This window comes from Ranitomeya variabilis, chromosome 2, assembly GCF_051348905.1.
Source record: "Ranitomeya variabilis isolate aRanVar5 chromosome 2, aRanVar5.hap1, whole genome shotgun sequence".
NCBI classification, from domain to species: Eukaryota; Metazoa; Chordata; class Amphibia; order Anura; family Dendrobatidae; genus Ranitomeya; species Ranitomeya variabilis.
In genome coordinates this window covers 126,919,416-126,944,849 of record NC_135233.1, presented here as the reverse complement: position 1 = coordinate 126,944,849, position 25,434 = coordinate 126,919,416, and the positions used below count along the sequence as shown (strand labels likewise).

Below are 25,434 nucleotides of genomic sequence, written 5' to 3'. Positions count from 1 at the left end.
TACTTACTGCGGGGTATTTGCTCATTTTGTTTTTGTCTTAGGTTTTGTTTGTTTAGAGGCCAGTGTGAACATGCGCCTACACATTGCATGTATACCAACTTCTATTCCAGCTAATTTATTTCTTTTTCCCTTTGATATAAGAAAGGGGTGTCCGAAGCCCTCAATTTTCCAGATATGACCTTTCATATGTCACTTCTGAGCAATGACAGGTGGCTGTCACTAGAGAATTAGAATTGGAGGCCCCATCACTTGATACAATGGGTTTTCAAGCTTTATTATTAATATTATTTATTTATATAGCACCATTGATTCCATGGTGTTATACACAAGAAGGGGTTACATCAAAATACAGATATCACTTACAGTAAACAAACAATGAGACTGGTACACCATCGTCAAGCCACTTCACGGCAAGGAGAGGAAACGTCCGAGTAAGAGGTGCAGCAATATTCTATACCACATTCCCACTGATATACACAAACTATTTTAAGTCTTAATTGCTCAAACTATAGAAAGTTCATGATGAAATTCAATTTGTATCTTTACCACAATATAAATGACAATGATGGATTGGCAGAGAGTACGTAATGCTGATTTTCTTCTTTTTACAGAGCTGGAAAATCCCTTTAAAATAGTCACTGAAAAGGTAAAGCGAGAGTGTAAAAAAAAAAAAAAAAATTGGCCGATTTTCATCCAGAAAAAAAAAATTGTTGATTTTTTATCTGTATGACATTCATTTTTATACATCAGCAATGAATAAAATTTAGTAGACCAAATACAGTTCCCTAGCTTCATAATGACAATATATCCTCAAAAATTGAGGAACCGTTGATCCGTATGGGATCCGATTTTGTTTTTGTTAACACACTCATAGACTAGAATAGGAAAAGTCTCATCCAAAAAACGGAAGAAACGTTGGTGCTACAAAAAAACAACAATCCACTGAACAGCCCAAAGGAAAACATGGTGCTGTCAGTCTTTTCCATGAACAGAAGTAGGACTGGAAATACAGTTGTGTGAACGGAGCCAAAATGTGAGATCAGCACAATATGTTATCTAGTTTACATGGCTTATAGTCATCTGCTCCTTCTTACTGCATTATTGGAGAACATTGTGGACTCCCTCAACTCCACCTCATCCAACTGGATTCAATTTGAGGTCTCTGATGCTTACAAGTTGCTAGAAGTTCGAGTTACCGCCTAAAATTCTCAATAGAGCAGTCTGACTTTTTACTTTCATTCCCTCCGCCCTTTCTATTAGGAGCCTCTTTTGCAGCATCCAGCTGACGGCTGAGTTATTAAATTAAGACTTGAACATTCTTTGTACTTAGCAATAAGTGTGATTTTACTACATTTTTATCTTTGTTTCCATGTCTTAGTAAAAGTTATTTTTTTTGCAATTGACGACCTTTTCACTCTGGATCGATGTTTCCCAAACTCCAATCCTCACAGTCCCCCAATAGATCATGTTTTCAGGATTTCCTTAGTATTCCACAGTTCAAGAACCTGGGACAATTTCTAATGCCTTAATAATAATTCCATCACTTGAGAAATACTAAGGAACTCTTGAAAAAAAAGGATAGGTTGGGGCCCATGAGGACTGGAGTTTGGGAAACACTGCTATAGACTGGGCATGCATGGTGAACTGGGCTGACACTCCACTGGTTGCCAACTTGTATATTCTTGTTTTTTTCCGCTTGTTGAGTTTTTGTACTATTATTAAGCAATTAAAAATCAGACTTTTTTAAAAGGACCTCTTATAGCTGATGCGGATAGTGCCTCCCTCTCTCTAACAGCTCGCTCACACAAGCACATAACACGGCCGAGTGCTATTCGATGTTTTGTCAGGTAGCTCTCACACCAATGTTATACTATGGAACAGTGTTGACTTATGGGGGTTTTTTTTCTCACGCCAAAAGGAGGGAAAAAAAAAAATTGCAACATGCTGCAAGTGCTTCCAATAATCGGATCATGCGCACCCATATAACCCTGTGGGTGCATGTGAAACATCAGACTGCACTCGGATCCGCAGACTTAGACAATGGAGAAATTAAGTCCTCTGTCTTCTCTACACCCGTGATATGATTCTCTTATGCCAGAGAATCGGTTCCTACTACGATGACACTCGGCTCAAACTTAGATCAGAGTCATCCAAGTGCCATTAGCATAATCGGCCAGATTCTCGCGCATTACCGAATCTACAGACGTCTGACCGCAGCCTAACCCTGACCAATCTGGCAAAATGGAAATACTTTTGGAAACTGTAAACCAACTTGATCTCTCCTGAACTGCCTCTTAATGCCCCTTGTCTGGATATCTGAGGGCTCATTCAGACGTCACTTTTTCTAGTACGAGTGCTATCTGGCGTTTCTTCGCAGACGGCACTCGTACCTAGAATATTCTATGGGGCTGTGTACACGGCAGATGTTGATACAACCGTTGGATCAAAATCAGCAATGCAAAACGGCATTCGAGTGGGGTCCGATTTTCAAGGAGAAACTTTTTTTTCTCTCAACGCAAGAAAAAAAAAAACTGATGACACACTGATCAGAATAATAGATAGTTGTTTCTTGTATGTGGAAAATACTGACATCTGATTGAGACACTGCATTATTATTTTCACTTACACTCATTATATATTACAAATATAATTTCCATTCACCACTTTCATTTAGGGGATATTTCTTTCTCGGTATTACCTAGTATTCCACCCACTGGGGGCTCGTCCTCTTTATATCGTGGTTACTATCTGGGGGTCATCTGACTCTATCATTGCCTGGACTTTGAATTTTTCACCTCTTACATGTTTATTTGTCTTTAAATGTAATGTGTCATTGTTATAGGCATTTTTTAGTGTTCCAACAAAATATTGTGATCATTTTATGTCATATCTGGGTGTGCCATCTGTTTGCTGTTTCCTATATCTGAGTAGTATTTGCACAGGTGGATGTACACCCCGTTACGCCAGCTAGTGGACTCAATACTTTCCTCTTTATGTCAGTATCTAATACATAGCACCTATCTTAAGGAGAAGTCATGAATATTCCTTGGGGCAACATGAATGTAATCTCTACTTATACCTCTCCAAGCCCTATGGTCACTGGTGACTGGTTAGTTTCCTGCAATCATTTTATGACTGCAATTTCCCTTATTAGGCCACGTTCTCACCTTCAGTATTTGGTCAGTATTTTACATCAGTATTTGTAAGCCAAAACCTGGAGTGGGTGATAAATACAGAAGTGGTGACGTGCTTCTATTATACTTTTCCTCTGATTGTTCCTCTTCTGGTTTTGTCTTACATATACTGAGGTAAAATACTGACCAAATACTGAACGTGTACACATGGCCCAACAATTAGACAGAAATAACAGCCATTCAAAGGTGGGCTGTAATTTTCTTCTTTTCTTTGGGGGAAGTCCGTCAGTAAAGTAACATCTGCAAGGACAAGAAAGTACCAATCTGTGCACTCACCCTATTGGCATAGAGCTGAAAGACAGTATACAAAGGCACTACACGTTCTTAAAGAGACACAGACTCGAGCATCTTCATCACCCTGCTGCGAGTAAATGGGGAAAGCATAAAAAAAGAGAAAAAACATGCCTAAAGCAAGCTGCAATTAGAAAAGAAAATAGCAAGAGGTAGATTAACTAAAGTGCCACATTTATCATGGGGAGTTGGCTCTTTTTGCAGCTCATAAAAGGGGCATGGCTGAGTGTATTTGTAAGTTACACCAAATTAATTAGTGGTAGGTGTTTGTTTTTTGGTGCAAAAAAATGGTCTATAAGTATGCCCCCCAAGAGATGGGATAAAAAATAATAGATACATGCATCAAAAATGAACCATTATGGCACATTTGGGGCATTTTATGACTGTCTATTCTAGGTTAACGCTGTCAAAAATATAGACAGGATATACACACATCTCCCTCCAAAAAACAAATGTGTCAAAAGGGTGAAAAAAGCCACATAGAATGCAGTTTTTGTAATGAGGGTCTTATTGCCTTACTGACTGGAAGCTAACATCTGGAATAACAAAAGAAGCGCTATGTGAAACCACATTACTATATAAAAATATAGAATAAAAGGGCAAAAACGAGCTTACAGATGACTGCCCCCAAAACCCAGAAAAAGTATCAAAAGGATGGAAGAAAGTCACCTAAAATGCCGTGTTTGTAAGGCATTTCATACCTCCTTACTGACTTGAATCAAACATCTGGAACCAGAAAATACACTGTACGACACCGCATTACTAAATGGAAATATACATTAAAGGGCAAAAGTGAGCTTTTATGTGACTGAAGCTGCTGCAGATGGATCCGAGAAAGGATGATAGAAATGAGTGGAAGCACCCCGGCCGTCAGGGAAGATACTGGGAATCTACTCCTCAGACACAGCAGGCTGGGACACAGCGAGAAGGACACATGACCTGCACATGTCTTGTATGATCCACATGTGTCTGTACACGCTTCCCGCCTGCAGCCACACAACACGCTCAGCTTCTATACATCTTAGTGCTGCAACCTACAGTGTATGAATTATTAATATTTCATGGAAAGCAGATCGCTTATGCTTTTAGAATTGTGATGCTGCTACATTGTAACTATAGAGGATAGTGCCCGGCATGTGCCAGCAGTTAATACAGAGGATAGTGCCCAGCATGTGCCAGCTGTGAATACAGAGGAGGACAGTGCCCGGCATGTGCCAGCTGTGAATACAGAGGATAGTGCCCAGCATGTGCCAGCTGTGAATACAGAGGACAGTGCACAGCATGTGCCAGCTGAGAACACAGAGGAGGATAGTGCCCGGCATGTGCCAGCTGTGAATACAGAGGACAGTGCACAGCATGTGCCAGCTGAGAACACAGAGGAGGATAGTGCCCGGCATGTGCCAGCTGTGAATACAGAGGATAGTGCCCACCGTGTGCCAGCTGAGAACATAGAGGAGGATAGTGTCCGGCATGTGCCAGCTGAGAACACAGAGGAGGATAGTGCCCAGCCTGTGCCAGCTGTGGGTACAGAGGAGGGTAGTGCCCGGCTGTGGGTACAGAGGAGGGTAGTGCCCGGCTGTGGGTACAGAGGAGGGTAGTGCCCGGCTGTGGGTACAGAGGAGGGTAGTGCCCGGCTGTGGGTACAGAGGAGGGTAGTGCCCGGCTGTGGGTACAGAGGAGGGTAGTGCGCAGCATGTGCCAGCTGAGAATACAGAGGATAGTGCCTGGCCTGTGCCAGCTGAGAATACAGAGGATAGTGCCCGACTGTGGGTACAGAGGAGGGTAGTGCCCGGCTAAGGGTACAGAGGAGGGTAGTGCCCGGCTAAGGGTACAGAGGAGGGTAGTGCCCGGCTAAGGGTACAGAGGAGGGTAGTGCCCGGCATGTGCCAGCTGAGAATACAGAGGAGAATAGTGCCCGGCCTGTGGCAGCTGTGAATACAGAGGAGGATAGTGCCCGGCCTGCGCAAGCTGTGAATACAGAGGAGGATAGTGCCCAGCCTGTGCCAGTTGAGAACACAGAGGAGGATAGTGCCCGGCCTGTGCCAGCTGTGAATAGAGGATAGAGTCCGGCCTGTGCCCGGCTGTGGATACAGAGGAGGGTAGTGCCCGGCTGTGGGTACAGAGGAGGGTAGTGCCCGGCTGTGGGTACAGAGGAGGGTAGTGCCCGGCTGTGGGTACAGAGGAGGGTAGTGCCCGGCTGTGGGTACAGAGGAGGGTAGTGCCCGGCTGTGGGTACAGAGGAGGGTAGTGCCCGGCTGTGGGTACAGAGGAGGGTAGTGCCCAGCATGTGCCAGCTGAGAATACAGAGGAGGATAGTGCCCGGCCTGTGCCAGCTGAGAATACAGAGAATAGTGACCGGCTGTGGGTACAGAGGAGGGTAGTGCCCGGCTGTGGGTACAGAGGAGGGTAGTGCCCGGCTGTGGGTACAGAGGAGGGTAGTGCCCGGCTGTGGGTACAGAGGAGGGTAGTGCCCGGCTAAGGGTACAGAGGAGGGTAGTGCCCGGCTAAGGGTACAGAGGAGGGTAGTGCCCGGCTAAGGGTACAGAGGAGGGTAGTGCCCGGCATGTGCCAGCTGAGAATACAGAGGAGGATAGTGCCCGGCCTGTGCCAGCTGAGAATACAGAGGAGGATAGTGCCCGGCCTGTGACAGCTGAGAATACAGAGGAGGATAGTGCCCGGCCTGTGCTAGCTGTGAATACAGAGGAGGATAGTGCCCGGCCTGTGCCAGCTGTGAATACAGAGGAGGATAGTGCCCGGCCTGTGCCAGCTGTGAATACAGAGGAGGATAGTGCCCGGCCTGTGCCAGCTGAGAACACAGAGGAGAATAGTGCCCGGCCTGTGCCAGCTGAGAACACAGAGGAGGGTAGTGCCCGGCTATGGGTACAGAGGAGGATAGTGCCCGGCTGTGGGTACAGAGGAGGGTAGTGCCCGGCTGTGGGTACAGAGGAGGGTAGTGCCCGGCTGTGGGTACAGAGGAGGGTAGTGCCCGGCTGTGGGTACAGAGGAGGGTAGTGCCCGGCTGTGGGTACAGAGGAGGGTAGTGCCCAGCATGTGCCAGCTGAGAATACAGAGGACGATAGTGCCCGGCCTGTGCCAGCTGAGAATACAGAGGAGGATAGTGCCCGGCCTGTGCCAGCTGTGAATACAGAGGAGGATAGTGCCCGGCCTGTGCCAGCTGAGAACACAGAGGAGGATAGTGCCCGGCCTGTGCCAGCTGAGAATACAGAGGAGGATAGTGCCCGGCCTGTGCCAGCTGTGAATACAGAGGAGGATAGTGCCCGGCCTGTGCCAGCTGAGAACACAGAGGAGGATAGTGCCCGGCCTGTGCCAGCTGAGAATACAGAGGAGGATAGTGCCCGGCCTGTGCCAGCTGAGAACACAGAGGAGGGTAGTGCCCGGCTGTGGGTACAGAGGAGGATAGTGCCCGGCCTGTGCCAGCTATGGGTACAGAGTAGTGCCCAGCACCCCCATTACACACACATATAGCAGGGTTACATACAGCAGTGTCCCGCACACAGAGCACAGTACACGTGTCACACACAGCCCGGGCTGTACACCCCATGACACACGGATACATTACCCCATGGCCGGCTATGCCCCGGACACCGGTCTCCTTGGCAGCACACGCTTCTTCTTGCTCCTCTGAGGTATAGTCCAGCTCCCCGTCCTCCTGGTTGCTCTTCTGCCTCTTGGGCTGACTCTCGTACTCGCCCTCTTCGTACTGCTCGGAGGATGAAGACGACATGACTGCGACTCCTTTGTCCCGCACTGACTGACACTCTACACTCTGAGTCCATCCAACCGGGAGCGGGGCGGAGACTGCACGGAGGACGGCCTTCATGGAGTGGGCGTGGTCTGACAGCCGCCGGCCGAACAGATCAGGGCGCATGTCCCTGCAATAAACCCTGCGCCAGCAACTGGACGGGGCGGAGCTTTTACAATTGGGAAAGCTTGTTGCCATGGCGATCATGTTTCTACAAGTTGTAATGGCGACTGGACTCTGGCAGGAACCGCTTGTGGTGCAGCCCAGACGCGCGGTGCCAGTGAGCGCAATGGTCACAGCACAGAGGGAGCTGTGGAGAAGGGAAACGTGTAATGGAAGCTATGTCTGTAAATGCTGATACTGCTGGTATGGATGGCGGCCACACAGGCCAACGTGCCAATGCAATATATGGGCTGCTTTCTTTATTCCAATGGCTGATTTTATGTTAGCACTGCCTGCGCCTGGTTTACACCAGTTGTGATGTCACCGCACCATAGCTGTCACTGGCTGTGATGTCACCGTACCATAGCTGTCACTGGCTGTGATGTCACCGTACCATAGCTGTCACTGGTTGTGATGTCACCGCACCATAGCTGTCACTGGTTGTGATGTCACCGCACCATAGCTGTCACTGGTTGTGATGTCACCGTACCATAGCTGTCACTGGTTGTGATGTCACCGTACCATAGCTGTCACTGGTTGTGATGTCACCGCACCATAGCTGTCACTGTACCATAGCTGTCACTGGCTGTGATGTCACCGCACCATAGCTGTCACTGTACCATAGCTGTCACTGGCTGTGATGTCACCGCACCATAGCTGTCACTGGTTGTGATGTCACCGCACCATAGATGTCACTGGTTGTGATGTCACTGCACCATAGATGTCACTGTACCATAGCTGTCACTGGTTGTGATGTCACCGTACCATAGATGTCACTGGTTGTGATGTCACCGCACCATAGATGTCACCGTACCATAGATGTCACTGGTTGTGATGTCACCGCACCATAGATGTCACTGTACCATAGCTGTCACTGGTTGTGATGTCACCGTACCATAGATGTCACCGTACCATAGATGTCACTGGTTGTGATGTCACCGCACCATAGATGTCACCGTACCATAGATGTCACTGGTTGTGATGTCACCGCACCATAGATGTCACTGTACCATAGCTGTCACTGGCTGTGATGTCACCGCACCATAGCTGTCACTGGCTGTGATGTCACCGCACCATAGATGTCACTGGTTGTGATGTCACCGTACCATAGATGTCACTGGTTGTGATGTCACCGCACCATAGCTGTCACTGGTTGTGATGTCACCGCACCATAGCTGTCACTGGTTGTGATGTCGCTGTACCATAGCTGTCACTGGTTGTGATGTCACTGCACCATAGCTGTCACTGGTTGTGATGTCACCGTACCATAGCTGTCACTGGTTGTGATGTCACCGTACCATAGCTGTCACTGGTTGTGATGTCACCGTACCATAGATATGATCAGGAAGACCTTTGGCACTCAACAAGTCCACAATTCTTTGTTTCAAAATGCAAATTTATTTTAGCAGCCAGCAAAAATATATAACAGACAAATCCGACGTTTCGGCATACAATGCCTTTTTCAGGGTAGTCTATAATGGAAAAAAAAGTATATGTGTTTTTTAAAAAATGAATGTCAAAGTAGGCGCATGCGCACTACAAAGGCTATACAACGTGAGCTGCGTATGGGACAATCTAAATAAAAGTAATATGTGCTGAATTAGCACAACATTATTACGGCGCGTGCGCCCTAAGACCATGTATTTAAATTACTGAAAAATAGAAAAAAAGGGGGATTTTGTACATAATAAATAATACCCGGTGAATAGAATGGAAAAAACGGTAAAAGCAAAAATATAATGAACTAAAGAGGCATCTAATCATGACACATACGTATTTAATTCAAATAGATATTCAAGCCCGCTCAGACAAAGTGATAAAAAATATAGAAAAAATAAAAATAAGAATACTAAAAAGATAACAATTCTATATGGGTGCCTACTTGAAAATCAAGTAAATAGTATAAATTTCTATTGGACAATATGGCATAGACCGTAATAAGAAGAAACAGCATCCATACCACATATTCATATGTATACATATATACACACATATGACAAAACGAAAATATAGTCAGCATATAAATATGCATGCTCAAGAAGATCACAAAATAGGTCTATACATGATATGAAGAATAAAGAGAGTGGGAAAAGGCATACCACCGTAAGAGAACCAGATTGGAAAATAGAAGTGAAATCACGTCGGCACCTAGAAAAGAGGGAATCATAGAGGTAAGTACAAAAAAGTCATAACATATAATTAGTATATCAAATATTATAACAAATATAAATACTATACAGCCTCATATTCCCTATTCATGCCTCTTGGATGAAGCGTCTGGAGAGTGAAAATCCAGAACGCTTCTCTCTCTTTTAATTTCTGTATCCTATCCCCACCACGCCTGGAAGAAGAAATACTCTCGAGTACTTGAAATTTTAATTGAGAGACCGAGTGTCCCGCTGAAATAAAATGAAATGGGATCGGTAACATGGTGCGCTTGCACCTAATAGTGGATTTGTGTTGAGAAATACGGTCTCGGATATGCTGGGTAGTTTCCCCAACATATCCGAGACCGCAAGGGCACTTAATCAAATAAATGACAAATGTAGAGTCACATGTAAAAAAACCCTTTATCGGGAATAACTTACCCGATCTAGGGTGGGAAAATGTACTGCCCCTAGTTATATTTGAACACTGTGAGCAATGTAAACAGGGGAATGTGCCCTGTCTCTGTGTGGCCAAGAGAGTTTGCCGATGCTCAGCTCTAGCAGAGCCAACATCGGCTCTTACGAGCATGTTCTTGATATTTTGTGGCCTCTTATAACACATTAATGGTCGATTAGTAAATTCTGGTATGGAAGGGTAGGATTTACCCTAAAGTGGCCAATGCTCTAATATACATTTTTTGAACAAATTAGTATAAGGATGATATGTAGTAACAAAAGTTACTCTCTTCTGTTTCTCCCTCCGTATACCATCTGATGAAGTAGCTTTCTCTAAAATCGATGGTGGATACCCCCTTTCCAAAAATATTTTATTCATCTCACTTACACGTTGATTTATTGTACACGGATTCGTAACTATGCGTTTAACTCGTTGTATTTGAGATTTCGGTAGTGATGATTTCACGTGAGATGGATGACAACTGGAGTATAATAACAGGCAATTACGGTCTGTTGGCTTTGTATATAAATCAATCTCTAATGAACCATCTTCTTTCACTATCACTAGTGTATCGAGAAAATTTACACTATGGTGGTCCTTTGAAATAGAGAATGTTAGATTAGGGATGCAAGAGTTCATATCTTGAAAAAATACTGACAATGATATTTCGTCGCCACTCCACACCAGGAAAACATCATCGATAAATCTTTTCCAATACCTACAGTATTGTTGAAAAAGTGGATGAGTATAAACAAATTTCTCCTCGAAAAATGCCATAAAAATATTGGCATACGGCGGCGCGACATTAGATCCCATGGCGGTCCCGACCTGTTGAATATAAAATTGGTCAGCAAACAGAAAAATTTTTTTTGTAAGGATCAGATTAAGCAATGTCAGGCAAAAATCTTTTTGGATCGTGGAGAAATTAGTATACTCATCTAAAAACCATTGAACGGCCTCAAGGCCTTTGGAGTGATCAATATTCGTGTACAAAGAATTGACATCCATTGTAACGAGAAAACCTCCTTTCTGTAAGGTACCAACTGATTTGAGGCCCTCCAGGAAATCTGAGGTATCCCTAATAAATGAGGTTATATGGACGAGGAGGGGAGTTAGAATTTTCTCAACCGTTCTGGCTAGTGGAGAAAGTAGTGAATTGGTGGATGCAACAATAGGTCGCCCCGGGGGGCACGTAGGATGTTTGTGAATCTTTGGAAGCGCATAAAAAACAGGCGTGACCGGATGTAAATTCAACAAAAATTCACTTAATTTTGAATCTATCACATTACTCTCTTTATACGACCTAATTATCCGTTGAATTTCTTTAGACACTTCTCCAGAAGGATCCCTATTGACGGGTAAATAGGTGTTCCTATCACTAAGGTGTTTATGAACCATTGATAAGTAGAACGAGGTGTCCATCACCACAATTGCACCCCCCTTGTCCGCTGGTTTTATGGTTATAGATTTATTCTGTTTAAGATCCTCAAGGGCCCGTCTATCAAGTATAGTACAGTTACGTTTGATGGGACACAAACCCTGATTAATCTGAGCACATTCCCTCTGTATGTCCTGTGAAACTAATGAGATATATGTCTCTACCGGATGATGGGATTTCGGAGGACTATATCGACTGGGTACTGACAAGTCCAATTCTTTAAGATTAAAGACACTTTTTTCAACTCCTGAAAGTATAGCTGAATGAGAATCCATAGAGGTCTCACTAATAGTTGCAAAATGTGTCTTAAGTCTGAGGTTTCTAAAAAACCTCTGTAGTTCCTGGTCTAATTGGAATCCATTAAATGTCGGCGTGGGACAAAAAGAGAGGCCTTTTTGTAGAACGGTCAATTCAGATGGTGAGAGATTATAGGAGGAAATATTGTAGACCAATTGGTCCCTACCTGTGATCGTGTTCTGATACGGGAACTGTTGTCTACGTTTGTCTACGACTTATGGCTGCATGCATTTTCTTGTATGTATATGTACGAGGGGCGATCCAAAAGTAATGATAATCAATACTAAACACAATGAATATACAGGTAGTCAAAAAACAAATTTATTTTTCTACATAGTCTCCTAACAAGTCTATACATTTAGTCCATCTCTTTTCTAAACTTAGAGTTCCCTTCGAAAAAAATTCTTGATCTTGACCCTCAAAAAAATCCCCAACAGCGGTTATCACGTCGCTATTGTCGTCAAATTTCTTGCCCCGGAGGTGTTCCTTGAGCCGAGGAAAGAGAAAGAAGTCACTGGGGGCTAGATCTGGCGAATAGGGGGGTGTTCCACCAGTTCAAAGCCCGCTTCTTGAATGGTAGCCATGGCAACTGCAGCTTTGTGAGCTGGCGCGTTATCTTGGTGAAACAGCACTCCAGCCGACAGTTTGCGGCGCCTTTTCTCGTTGATAGCCTCCCGCAATCTTCTTATTTGTTCTGCATAGTAGGAGCCCGTAATAGTGGCTCCCTTCTCCAAATAGTCCACCATAACAATTCCTTCAGTGTCCCAAAAAACGGACGCCATAACCTTCCCTGCTGAGCTTGACACTTTGAATTTCTTCGGCGTTGGTTCGTCGGCTCGTTTCCATGTCATCGATTGTTGTTTAGTTTCGGGATCAAAGTGGTGGATCCAGGTCTCATCCATGGTCAAAAAACGTGACAAAAAATTTTCCTTGTCTGCTTGAAACTTTTCGAGATTTGATATTGAAATGTCAAATCGTTTCTTCTTTTGCTCGTCGGTTAACATTTTTGGCACCCAACGCGCGGAGACCTTTCTCATATGCAATTCTTTTGCAAGGATTCTTTGAATACTGCCATATGAGATCCCTGTGACCTCAGCTACATGCCTGATAGTCACTCTTTGATCTACCAATACAACTTCTTCAACTTTTTTCACGTTTTCTTCATTGAGGGACGTGGATGGGCGTCCTTCACGATGTTCATCTTCCGTCGATGTTCTTCCCAGCTTAAATTCCTTGGCCAAGCGTGCAACTGTGGAATATGGAGGAGAAGAGTCCCCCAATATTTCCACCAAGTCGCTGTGTATGTCTTTTGGTAGTCATTTTTTTCAAGCAGAGGTATTTGATGACAGCTCTGAGCTCATTTTTTTCCATTTTGATGTTCACTCCTCGGCAGTTCATATTCAAATGAATGTAGCTCCTGGGAATCGTGGTCTATTTAAGTGATTTTTTTTTTTCCTGGACTAGTGGGTACCTAAGAGAGAAGAAAACATTTTATTTTAATTTCTGTGTGCAGTAGAAATAACCGATTATCATTACTTTTGGATCGCCCCTCGTATGTATGTATACATATACAGTGGGGCAAAAAAGTATTTAGTCAGTCAGCAATAGTGCAAGTTCCACCACTTAAAAAGATGAGAGGCGTCTGTAATTTACATCATAGTTAGACCTCAACTATGGGAGACAAACTGAGAAAAAAAAATCCAGAAAATCACATTGTCTGTTTTTTTATCATTGTATTTGCATATTATGGTGGAAAATAAGTATTTGGTCAGAAACAAACAATCAAGATTTCTGGCTCTCACAGACCTGTAACTTCTTCTTTAAGAGTCTCCTCTTTCCTCCACTCATTACCTGTAGTAATGGCACCTGTTTAAACTTGTTATCAGTATAAAAAGACACCTGTGCACACCCTCAAACAGTCTGACTCCAAACTCCACTATGGTGAAGACCAAAGAGCTGTCAAAGGACACCAGAAACAAAATTGTAGCCCTGCACCAGGCTGGGAAGACTGAATCTGCAATAGCCAACCAGCTTGGAGTGAAGAAATCAACAGTGGGAGCAATAATTAGAAAATGGATGACTTTCAAGACCACTGATAATCTCCCTCGATCTGGGGCTCCACGCAAAATCCCACCCCGTGGGGTCAGAATGATCACAAGAACGGTGAGCAAAAATCCCAGAACCATGCGGAGGGACCTAGTGAATGAACTGCAGAGAGCTGGGACCAATGTAACAAGGCCTACCATAAGTAACACACTACGCCACCATGGACTCAGATCCTGCAGTGCCAGACGTGTCCCACTGCTTAAGCCAGTACATGTCCGGGCCCGTCTGAAGTTTGCTAGAGAGCATTTGGATGATCCAGAGGAGTTTTGGGAGAATGTCCTATGGTCTGATGAAACCAAACTGGAACTGTTTGGTAGAAACACAACTTGTCGTGTTTGGAGGAAAAAGAATACTGAGTTGCATCCATCAAACACCATACCTACTGTAAAGCATGGTGGTGGAAACATCATGCTTTGGGGCTGTTTCTCTGCAAAGGGGCCAGGACGACTGATCCGGGTACATGAAAGAATGAATGGGGCCATGTATCGTGAGATTTTGAGTGCAAACCTCCTTCCATCAGCAAGGGCATTGAAGATGAAACGTGGCTGGATCTTTCAACATGACAATGATCCAAAGCACACCGCCAGGGCAACGAAGGAGTGGCTTCGTAAGAAGCATTTCAAGGTCCTGGAGTGGCCTAGCCAGTCTCCAGATCTCAACCCTATAGAAAACCTTTGGAGGGAGTTGAAAGTCCGTGTTGCCAAGCGAAAAGCCAAAAACATCACTGCTCTAGAGGAGATCTGCATGGAGGAATGGGCCAACATACCAACAACAGTGTGTGGCAACCTTGTGAAGACTTACAGAAAACGTTTGACCTCTGTCATTGCCAACAAAGGATATATTACAAAGTATTGAGTTGAAATTTTGTTTCTGACCAAATACTTATTTTCCACCATAATATGCAAATAAAATGATAAAAAAACAGACAATGTGATTTTCTGGATTTTTTTTCTCAGTTTGTCTCCCATATTTGAGGTCTACCTATGATGTAAATTACAGACGCCTCTCATCTTTTTAAGTGGTGGAACTTGCACTATTGCTGACTGACTAAATACTTTTTTGCCCCACTGTATATGTATATCCATACCATCTATTGGCACATGCCTTTTTTCTTTTGTTTATTTTTCACGTTTTCCTGATTGGTGGTTCTCTTGTTCTCATATTTCCTTTGTGCATCTCATCTGCTTATTCCCTGGAGCAGTTTTTCCACTGAGGTTTTTCTCAATATTTATCACTTTTCTATGTTTTTTTTTGGGTTATACACTACTTCTTCCTTACAGTAAAGGACTCATTCCAATTCTTGCACCTACCCTTGGTGAAGCTTATTTAAGCCTATTGTGCGGTCGGCTATTTTTTCCTTATAAACATAAATTGTTGTATAATTATTTTTTAAAAAACACAAATACTTTTTTTTCCATTATAGACTACCTTGAAAAAGGCATTGTATGCCGAAACGTCGGATTTGTCTGTTATATATTTTTGCTGGCTGCTAAAATAAATTTGCATTTTGAAACAAAGAATTGTAGACTTGTTGAGTGCCAAAGGTCTTCCTGATCATATTTTGCCTTTTTCCTTTGAGCACCACATAAAAAATTTAGAGTGCACCGCTCCTGACCTGACCGTACCATAGATGTCACTGGCTGTGATGTCACTGCACCATAGCTGTCACTGGTTGTGATGTCACCGCACCATAGCTGTCACTGGTTGTGATGTCACCGTACCATAGCTGTCACTGGTTGTGATGTCACCGTACCATAGATGTCACTGGTTGTGATGTCACCGCACCATAGCTGTCACTGGTTGTGATGTCACCGCACCATAGCTGTCACTGGTTGTGATGTCACCGCACCATAGCTGTCACTGGTTGTGATGTCGCTGTACCATAGCTGTCACTGGTTGTGATGTCGCTGTACCATAGCTGTCACTAGCTGTGATGTCACTGTAAGGGGGTTACCCCAGGAATGAAGTCGCCCAGGTCCTTGGCCTCCCAGACGAGCTGGTCCCATCGGAAACGGTACAGCTGACCGCTAGGCCAGAAGATCCATGGCTGGTGACCGTCAAAGCGAAGGTAGCTCCGGACCCCAGACTGCTGCAAGAAGGGCGACAGAAATTGGAACGCATGAGGGCTTAGCTCTCAGAACTTACCCCCCAGCAGGTACCTAAGGTGGAAGCCTTATTGGGGAAATATCGGGAGGTGTTCGCCAGAGACGAAGATGACTTTGGATGTACTACGGCCATCACCCACGAGATACCCCCGTGGATGTGGCCCCAATCCAGGAACGGTATCGCCAAATACCCCCACTGATGTACCAGGAGGTGAAGGGAATGCTGTCACATATGTTGAAGAAGGGAGTCATACGTGAGAGTCAGAGCCCGTGGGCTGCCCCTATAGTCTTGGTGAGGAAGAAGGATGGGCCCTTGCGGTTCTGTGTGGACTATCGCCGGCTCAACGCTTGCACTGTGCGGGACTCATACCCACTGCCCAGGATAGAGGAGTCCCTGTCGACACTCAGGAATGCCAGGTATTTCTCCACGTTAGACTTGGCCAGCGGCTACTGGCAGGTGCCCATATCCGAGAGAGACCGAGCCAAGATGGCTTTCATCCTTCCGATGGGACTGTATGAGTTCGACCGGATGCCCTTTGGCCTCGTCTGTACATGACTAAGTGTGCAAATCGCATATGTCCTTGGGAAGGGGGGGGGGGGGGCGCCAAAATGAATTCTTGCCCCGGGTGCCAGAAACCCTAGATACGCCTCTGGCTACTCCAGAACAGACTATGGATGCATGGCAGCTGATCCCCAAGGGTCAGGTAGCTGGAACGGCCCAGGAGTAGAATCAGGGCTGCCACTAGAAATTTCGGGGCCCCATACTGGCAAAATTTCCGGGGCCCCCTTGAGACTCCGCCCAGGCTCCACCCCAGCCCCGCCTCCACGCTCCACCCCTCAAACTGTCCACAGTCCCACCGCTCTCTCTTGGAAAATCTCCACTTCTCACCTATCACACATTGACAGTTCCCATCACCAGATCACACATGTAGCCGGCAGCTTTTGTTTTGGCCAATAGATTTTTTTTAAGCCACCAAAATGACAAGGTAGACACTTTTGGCCGGGCCCTACTCTACTGTAACCTATTAAATATTTGTTAAAATATGCAGTACAATTTAGGTATATTTTTATTTTTCAATTTTTAAAATGACCTATAATACCACATACAAGGAACAAATACCACAGCACCATGACCAGACACCATATTATCACCACAGTGACCTATAATACTATCTACAAGGCACAAATACCGCCACACCATGACCAGATGACATATTACCACCACAGTGATCGAATAATATCAAATACAAGGAACAAATACCACAACATCATGACCAGACCACATATTACCAACACATAGTGACTGAATACTACAATACTGATCAATAATAAAAAAAAACACAATACTATCACCATAAGTGCCATTATACACAGGAGATCTGTACTTAGTATGCAGTGTCTGTGTACAGGTAATACAGTGATCACCAGTGACATTATACACAGGAGCTCTGTATATAGTCTATAGGTAATCCAGTGATCACTGGTGATATTATACACAGGACCTCTGTATATAGTATACAGTGTATAGTGTCAATGTATAGGTAACACACTGACTCACCAGTGACGTCTCTAGGTGAAGTCCTTCATCTTTCATCCCGCACAGACCACCATCACTTCATGCAGCCAGGACTCGTTTCTGCAGGAAATAACAGTTATCTCGAGTTCCACTTGCAGAACACATTACTTAATTTTCCCAACTTCTACATTACACCACATGAAGAAGGCGACATAGTGTCAATCTACACAGTAATAGGACCGCCCCTCCATTTAAAACAGTGTACTCAAAAAATAAAATAAATACATCACTGCAGTAATAATATCCCTTAATTAGCCCCTATGGTAATAATATTCGCCATCCTGGCCCCGTGTGTCTCATTACTGGGGTCAGCCATATGTTCTCCCATCCTGCCCTAATGAATATCCATCCTGCCCCATATGATCTCCCCATCCTGCCCCATCTGTCTCCATTGTATCCATCCTGCCCCATGATCCTGCCCCATCTGTCTCCAATCCTGCCTCCAGTGTCTCCAATCATGCCCGTATCACCATTCTGCCCCGTCTCCAATCAGGCCCCCATTTCTGCAATTCTGCCCCATCTGTTTCCATTCCTGCCCCAGTGTCTCCAGTCATGCCCCAGTGTCTCCAGTCATGCCGCCATGTCTGTCATCCTGCCCCGTGTCTCCAATCATGCCCTGTTTCTCCTTTCTGCCCCCCTGTGTCCAGCTTTCTGCCCCTGTGTCCAGCTTTCTGCCCCTGTGTCCAGCTTTCTGCCCCTGTGTCCAGCTTTCTGCCCCTGTGTCCAGCTTTCTGCCCCTGTGTCCAGCTTTCTGCCCCCGTGTCCAGCTTTCTGCCCCCGTGTCCAGCTTTCTGCCCCCGTGTCCAGCTTTCTGCCCCCGTGTCCAGCTTTCTGCCCCCGTGTCCAGCTTTCTGCCCCCGTGTCCAGCTTTCTGCCCCCGTGTCCAGCTTTCTGCCCCCGTGTCCAGCTTTCTGCCCCCGTGTCCAGCTTTCTGCCCCCGTGTCCAGCTTTCTGCCCCCGTGTCCAGCTTTCTGCCCCCGTGTCCAGCTTTCTGCCCCCGTGTCCAGCTTTCTGCCCCCGTGTCCAGCTTTCTGCCCCCGTGTCCAGCTTTCTGCCCCCGTGTCCAGCTTTCTGCCCGTGTGCAGCTTTCTGCCCCAGTGTCCAGCGTTCTGCCCGTGTCCAGCGTTCTGCCCGTGTCCAGCGTTCTGCCCGTGTCCAGCGTTTTGCCCGTGTCCAGCGCTCTGCCCTCCTGTGTCCAGCGCTCTGCCCTCCTGTGTCCAGCGTTCTGCCCTCCTGTGTCCAGCGTTCTGCCCCCTCCTGTGTCCAGCGTTCTGCCCCCTCCTGTGTCCAGCGCTCTGCCCCCTCCTGTGTCCAGCGCTCTGCCCCCTCCTGTGTCCAGCGCTCTGCCCCCTCCTGTGTCCAGCGCTCTGCCCCCTCCTGTGTCCAGCGCTCTGCCCCCTCCTGTGTCCAGCGCTCTGCCCCCTCCTGTGTCCAGCGCTCTGCCCCCTCCTGTGTCCAGCGCTCTGCCCCCTCCTGTGTCCAGCGCTCTGCCCCCTCCTGTGTCCAGCGCTCTGCCCCCTCCTGTGTCCAGCGCTCTGCCCCCTCCTGTGTCCAGCGCTCTGCCCCCTCCTGTGTCCAGCGCTCTGCCCCCTCCTGTGTCCAGCGCTCTGCCCCCTCCTGTGTCCAGCGCTCTGCCCCCTCCTGTGTCCAGCGCTCTGCCCCCTCCTGTGTCCAGCGCTCTGCCCCCTCCTGTGTCCAGCGCTCTGCCCCCTCCTGTGTCCAGCGCTCTGCCCCCTCCTGTGTCCAGCGCTCTGCCCCCTCCTGTGTCCAGCGCTCTGCCCCCTCCTGTGTCCAGCGCTCTGCCCCCTCCTGTGTCCAGCGCTCTGCCCCCTCCTGTGTCCAGCGCTCTGCCCCCTCCTGTGTCCAGCGCTCTGCCCCCTCCTGTGTCCAGCGCTCTGCCCCCTCCTGTGTCCAGCGCTCTGCCCCCTCCTGTGTCCAGCGCTCTGCCCCCTCCTGTGTCCAGCGCTCTGCCCCCTCCTGTGTCCAGCGCTCTGCCCCCTCCTGTGTCCAGCGCTCTGCCCCCTCCTGTGTCCAGCGCTCTGCCCCCTCCTGTGTCCAGCGCTCTGCCCCCTCCTGTGTCCAGCGCTCTGCCCCCTCCTGTGTCCAGCGCTCTGCCCCCTCCTGTGTCCAGCGCTCTGCCCCCTCCTGTGTCCAGCGCTCTGCCCCCTCCTGTGTCCAGCGCTCTGCCCCCTCCTGTGTCCAGCGCTCTGCCCCCTCCTGTGTCCAGCGCTCTGCCCCCTCCTGTGTCCAGCGCTCTGCCCCCTCCTGTGTCCAGCGCTCTGCCCCCTCCTGTGTCCAGCGCTCTGCCCCCTCCTGTGTCCAGCGCTCTGCCCCCTCCTGTGTCCAGCGCTCTGCCCCCTCCTGTGTCCAGCGCTCTGCCCCCTCCTGTGTCCAGCGCTCTGCCCCCTCCTGTGTCCAGCGCTCTGCCCCCTCCTGTGTCCAGCGCTCTGCCCCCTCCTGTGTCCAGCGCACTGCCCCCTCCTGTGTCCAGCGCACTGCCCCCTCCTGTGTCCAGCGCTCTGCCCCCTCCTGTGTCCAGCGTTCTGCCCTCCTGTGTCCAGCGTTCTGCCCTCCTGTGTCCAGCGTTCTGCCCTCCTGTGTCCAGCGTTCTGCCCCCTCCTGTGTCCAGCGTTCTGCCCCCTCCTGTGTCCAGCGCTCTGCCCCCTCCTGTGTCCAGCGTTCTGCCCCCTCCTGTGTCCAGCGTTCTGCCCCCTCCTGTGTCCAGCGTTCTGCCCCCTCCTGTGTCCAGCGTTCTGCCCCCTCCTGTGTCCAGCGTTCTGCCCCCTCCTGTGTCCAGCGTTCTGCCCCCTCCTGTGTCCAGCGTTCTGCCCCCTCCTGTGTCCAGCGTTCTGCCCCCTCCTGTGTCCAGCGTTCTGCCCCCTCCTGTGTCCAGCGTTCTGCCCCCTCCTGTGTCCAGCGTTCTGCCCCCTCCTGTGTCCAGCGTTCTGCCCCCTCCTGTGTCCAGCGTTCTGCCCTCCTGTGTCCAGCGCTCTGCCCCCTCCTGTGTCCAGCGCTCTGCCCATACCCCCCACCCCCCCCCCCCCCCCGGATCGCCGCTCTCAATTAAAAAAAAAAAAAAGTTCTACTTACCTCCAGCGCTCCTGCTCTCTGCACGCAGCTGCAGCGTGCACTCGCCGGCGACTGACAATGACGTCAGACGCCGGCGACATGCACGCTGCGGCTGACGTCAGCTGCCAGCCTCAGATTGGCTGGCGGCTGTTAACTATTGACGTGCGGGCTCGGGCCGGCACTTCAATAGCGCTGCAGCGCCGGCCGCAGCTAAGGGCCCGGTTCAGCCTGCGGCTGCCGGTAGGGGCCCGATGGGCAGATGAGACGGGGCCGGATGCGGGCCCCCTCTGCCCACCGGGCCCCATACGCCAGTCACGGCTGTAATGCCCTGATGGCGGCCCTGAGTAGAATATAGCTGATATAAGCAAGCATGGCAGGAACATAGGTACCACAGATGCAGATGGGTACGACTGGTACACGGATAAGCACTGGGAGATGCGGACTGGTCCATCTGGTATACAGAAAAGCACTGGCACATCCAGGTGGATCTGGCTGATATACAGACTGGCACGGCAGGTGCAGGTGGATCCGGCAGATATACCGATTGGCATGGCAGGCTCAGGCGGATCCGACTCATAAACAGATTGACACGGCAAGTGCAGGTGGGTACAGCTGAAATATAGACTGACAAGGCAGGTAATGGCATCAGGGCCGGCGGCAGCGTACGCCGGTATAGTTCAAAGCAAATGATGGAGGAGAGAGCATCACCTGACGCTCCCTCTCCCATCATTCCCCACTCTGCCGCTGCAGGTGCGCGATGACATCACACACTCGCTGTGTGTCAGGCAGTGCAGCGGCAGCCACCGAGACCGAAGCAGGGAGCAGCACGGGCACGTTGAGAGGTGAGGAGTGTGGGGTTTTTTTTGTTTTTGTAACTATAACAGTGAGTACTGGACTATGGGGCCATTCTTGGGGGGAGGGGGGCTGTGCTGTATACTACATGTCTGTGCTATATACTACATGGCTGTGTTATATGCTACGTGGGCTGTGCTATATACTACATGGCTGTTCTATATGCTACGTGGCTGTGTTATATACTATATGGGCTGTTATATGCTACGTGGGCTGTGCTTTATACTGCATGGCTGTTCTATATACTACGTGGGCCATGTTACATAATATGTGGCTGTGCTATATACTATATGGGCTGTTATCTGCTACGTGGGCTGTGCTATATACTACGTGGCTGTGTTATATACTACATGGGCTGTTATATACTACATGGCTGTGTTATATGCTACGTGGCTGTGTTATATACTATGTGGGCTGTGTTATATACTACATGGCTAGTGTATGTGCGATCATGAATCGTGGCATGTGTTAAAGGGGGGGCCCACTGAGACTCTTTCGCCCGGGGCCCTCAAAAACCTGGAGCTGGCCCTGAATGGCATGAAGGTTGGGGACGGACAGACACTAGCAGTACTAGGTGGGAAGTAATGGACAGGTACCCCAGAACTAGAAAATGTGTTGGGAACAAGGTAACAGCATTGTACTGGCACCTCCATGCACGTGAAGGTGCCTTAAATAATAAGTGTCTTAAAGCCATTGGCTGGGGACACATTAAGATGGCGCTCTCGGGCCCCTTTAAGTAGAAGCACTCTGCCCGGGGATCTGCACACAGTGTGCAGAACCCGGGGAGCAGCCAGAGAGAAAGGAGGAGGAAGTGTAGGATGAGGGACGTAGCGGTGAGTTGGCGTCCCTGCCAAGATTGAGGAGCAGCGTGCATGGACACAAGCGCTACAGCAATCATCATATTATGCAACACTATTTACTTACAATTGCTAATTACCCAGATAATTCTCTTCTCCATTAGGTCTATGATATCACATGATTGAAAACTGACTAGCCGATTCCTTCTAAGCTCTATGTAGAAACAGGAAGTAAATTCTCCCTGTATGAGTCATAAGTCACTGCAAAAGTCCCTGGCAGAAAGGAGTAGGGAACAGCTGGGTCAGCAGTTGAAGAGTTGAATGATAAATGCAGGGACAAGAGACTTTCTGTTTCTACATAGAGCAGAGAAAAGAGAATAATTTACTAGGTGGAAATGCAAAATAAGCAATTGTAAATATACAGAGCTGTAGAATATGATGACTGCAATATATTAAGAGGATAACAATTTTGGTCGTCGGAGGAGGAGTGCTTCTTTAATGTCTCTGTCGATGCTAGTGTGCTATATTGAAAGATTGTTATTCTCTATCTTCTGAGGAAACTGTGTACTAAGGGAGTAAGGGTAGGAGGGATTGGCATTATTTTCTTTTGCTGTTTTGTTAGTATTTCTAATGGAAAAATCAATAAAATCACAAAAAAATACACGCTTTTAGTGTCAGAATAATATCAATATCCAAATTAAAAATGCTTACATTATAGTATTGTACAGTGCTTGAACAGACAACTTTCTGTGTGCACATGCACTGTGTGAACAATTATTAGGCAAGTATTTTGACCATGTCACCATTTTTTGCGCAGATTTTTCAAGTCATATAATCTTGAATACTTATTGGATACAGCAGATCATGTGATGTATATTTGTGTAATGAGGGAGTGTGAGGCCTAAGGATACAACGCCCTTTGTGTTGGTTTTAAGAATTATTGGGCAGATTGTTTTCCTCAGGCAAAATAGTTCAAAAAAAGACATTTAACCCCTTCCCAACATGCGCCATACATATATGGCGCTACGGGAGCTGCGTTCCCCAAACCACAGTATATGTACGGTGCGAAGATCACACGGGCTCACTCTGAGCGCCGTGGCGATCGGGTGCGGGTATCAGCTCTATGTGAGAGCTGGCACTCTGTAGCAAGGCACATGATTGGTGCTAGCACCGATTCAAAGATTTTACCCCTCTGATGCCGCTGTCAATAGTGACAGCGACATTGAGGAGCATCGCAGAAGGATTGAGCTCCCTCTGTGCTTCCATCAGCACAACGCGATATGATCGCATTGTGCTGATGGTCTCCATGGTGACCCCCAGGCCGCAAGATGGCCACAGGGTCCTTCAGGGTACTGCAGGGAAGGTGGCCTGTGAGCGCCTGCTAAGAGCAGGAGCTGAGATGCCTCCTCCCCTGCCTGTCAGATGCTGCTCTTATGCCCTGCAGTGCAGAAGCATTGGAGAGTATCAGATCAATGATCTGTCAGTGTAAGGACGATGTCCCATAGTGGCACAATGTAAAAAAAAAAGTTAAAAAAAAAAATATTAAAAAGTGTAAAAATATATCTCTTTTTAAATCTCCAAATAAAGCCTCCAACAAGATGGCAAATACACAGGTGCAATAATACCGATAAGGCAGCCACCCTACAATCAGGAATTGGCCGCTTGGTGCACCTGTGCAAACAAAAAGTCTGCATGTGGCGTGTTCACACAGGAATGCACAGTATATGGCTCAAAGCCTATTTGCCATCTTAACTTGGGTCCGCTGTACCTTGGTTAGTGCAATTGTTGGAGGCCTTGAACAGGTAAGCATCTCTGCCTGCATACTGTTGTTTGTTTTTTGTTTTTTTTGTTTAGAATAGTGGAGGTTTTTCCTCTTATGGTGTTTTTTTAGATTAGGACTGCCAATATGTAAGGACCCTTGACACAGCTTAAATATTGTGGCCATAATATCGACCAATACCTTGCATACATTGTTATGTTTTTGGTGCACTGTATATTTTTCCAGGGTGCGTCTGGGCCCTAGATGCCTCTTTACACTGTGGCCTCTGTTCACGCAGGATGCATTATGGTGAGCCCGCTACATGGCGTCATTAATAGGCTTTGAGCCATATACTTTGCATTCCTGTGTGAACACACCACATGCAGACTTTTTGTTTGCACAGGTGCACCAAGCGGCCAATTCCTGATTGTAGGGTGGCTGCATTATCGGTATTATTGCACCTGTGTATTTGCCATCTTAACTTGGGTCCGCTGTACCTTGGTTAGTGCAATTGTTGGAGGCCTTGAACAGGTAAGCATCTCTGCCTGCATACTGTTTTTTTATTTTTTGTTTTTGGAAAACACACATGGAGTCAAAATTCTCACTAACCCTGTAGATAAATTCCCAAAGGGGTATAATTTCCAAATTTGAGTCACTTGACGAGGAATCTGCTTTTCTAGCTCTTAGGGGCTCTGTATATCGAGTCCGTAAACTGTTCATGGAAAATCTGTGCTCCAGAAGGCAAATAGCGCTCTGTTCCTCCAGAGTCTCTCCGTGTGGCTAAGCAATACTGTACAGCCACATATGGGGTATTTCTACATTCAGCAGAAATTGGGGGGACACATTTTGGTGCCATTTTTACCCATTTCCCAGTATGAAAATGTAAAATTTGGGGCTAACACATAATCTTGGTGGTAAAAATTTAGAAAAAAAAATCACTCCCCAATGGCATAAAATTCTGTGACACACCTGTGGTGTCAATATGAAAACTACACCCCTAGATGAATTAATTTAGAGGTGTAGTTTGTAAAATGAGGTCACTTACGGGGGGGTTCTGCTGTTCTGGCACCTCAGGGGCTCTGCCAATGTGACATAGCACCCTGAAACCAGTGCAGCAAAATCTGCACTGTAATATGGCGTTACTTTCCTTCTGAGCTTTGTGTTGTGCCTCAAAACTAGTTTTCAACCACATATGGGGTATCAGTGAACTCAGGAGAAATTGCATAACAAATTTTGGGTCCATTTTCTCCTGTTACCCTTCTGAAAATGCAAAATTTGGGGCTAAAAAATATTCCAGCAAATTTTGCATTAAAAAAGTGCTACCATACTTCCAAACAATAGTTTTCCTCCACATATTGGATATCGGCGTACTCAGGAGAAATTGCACAACAAATTGTATGATGCAATTTCTCCTGTTACCC

General features: G+C 47.3%; 1 protein-coding gene across 1 annotated transcript in view; it reads right to left on the bottom strand.

The window, feature by feature from the left end:
• Positions 1–7,568, bottom strand: part of LOC143804654 (heterogeneous nuclear ribonucleoprotein L-like) — a 96,406-nt gene extending 88,838 nt beyond the window's left edge. Inside the window, exon 1 of the mRNA XM_077282951.1 lies at positions 7,066–7,568. Within this exon, the coding sequence (XP_077139066.1) occupies positions 7,066–7,455 (390 nt within the window). The 5' untranslated portion in view covers positions 7,456–7,568. The remainder of the gene's footprint in view (positions 1–7,065) is intronic.
• Positions 7,569–25,434: the final 17,866 nt, after the last annotated feature.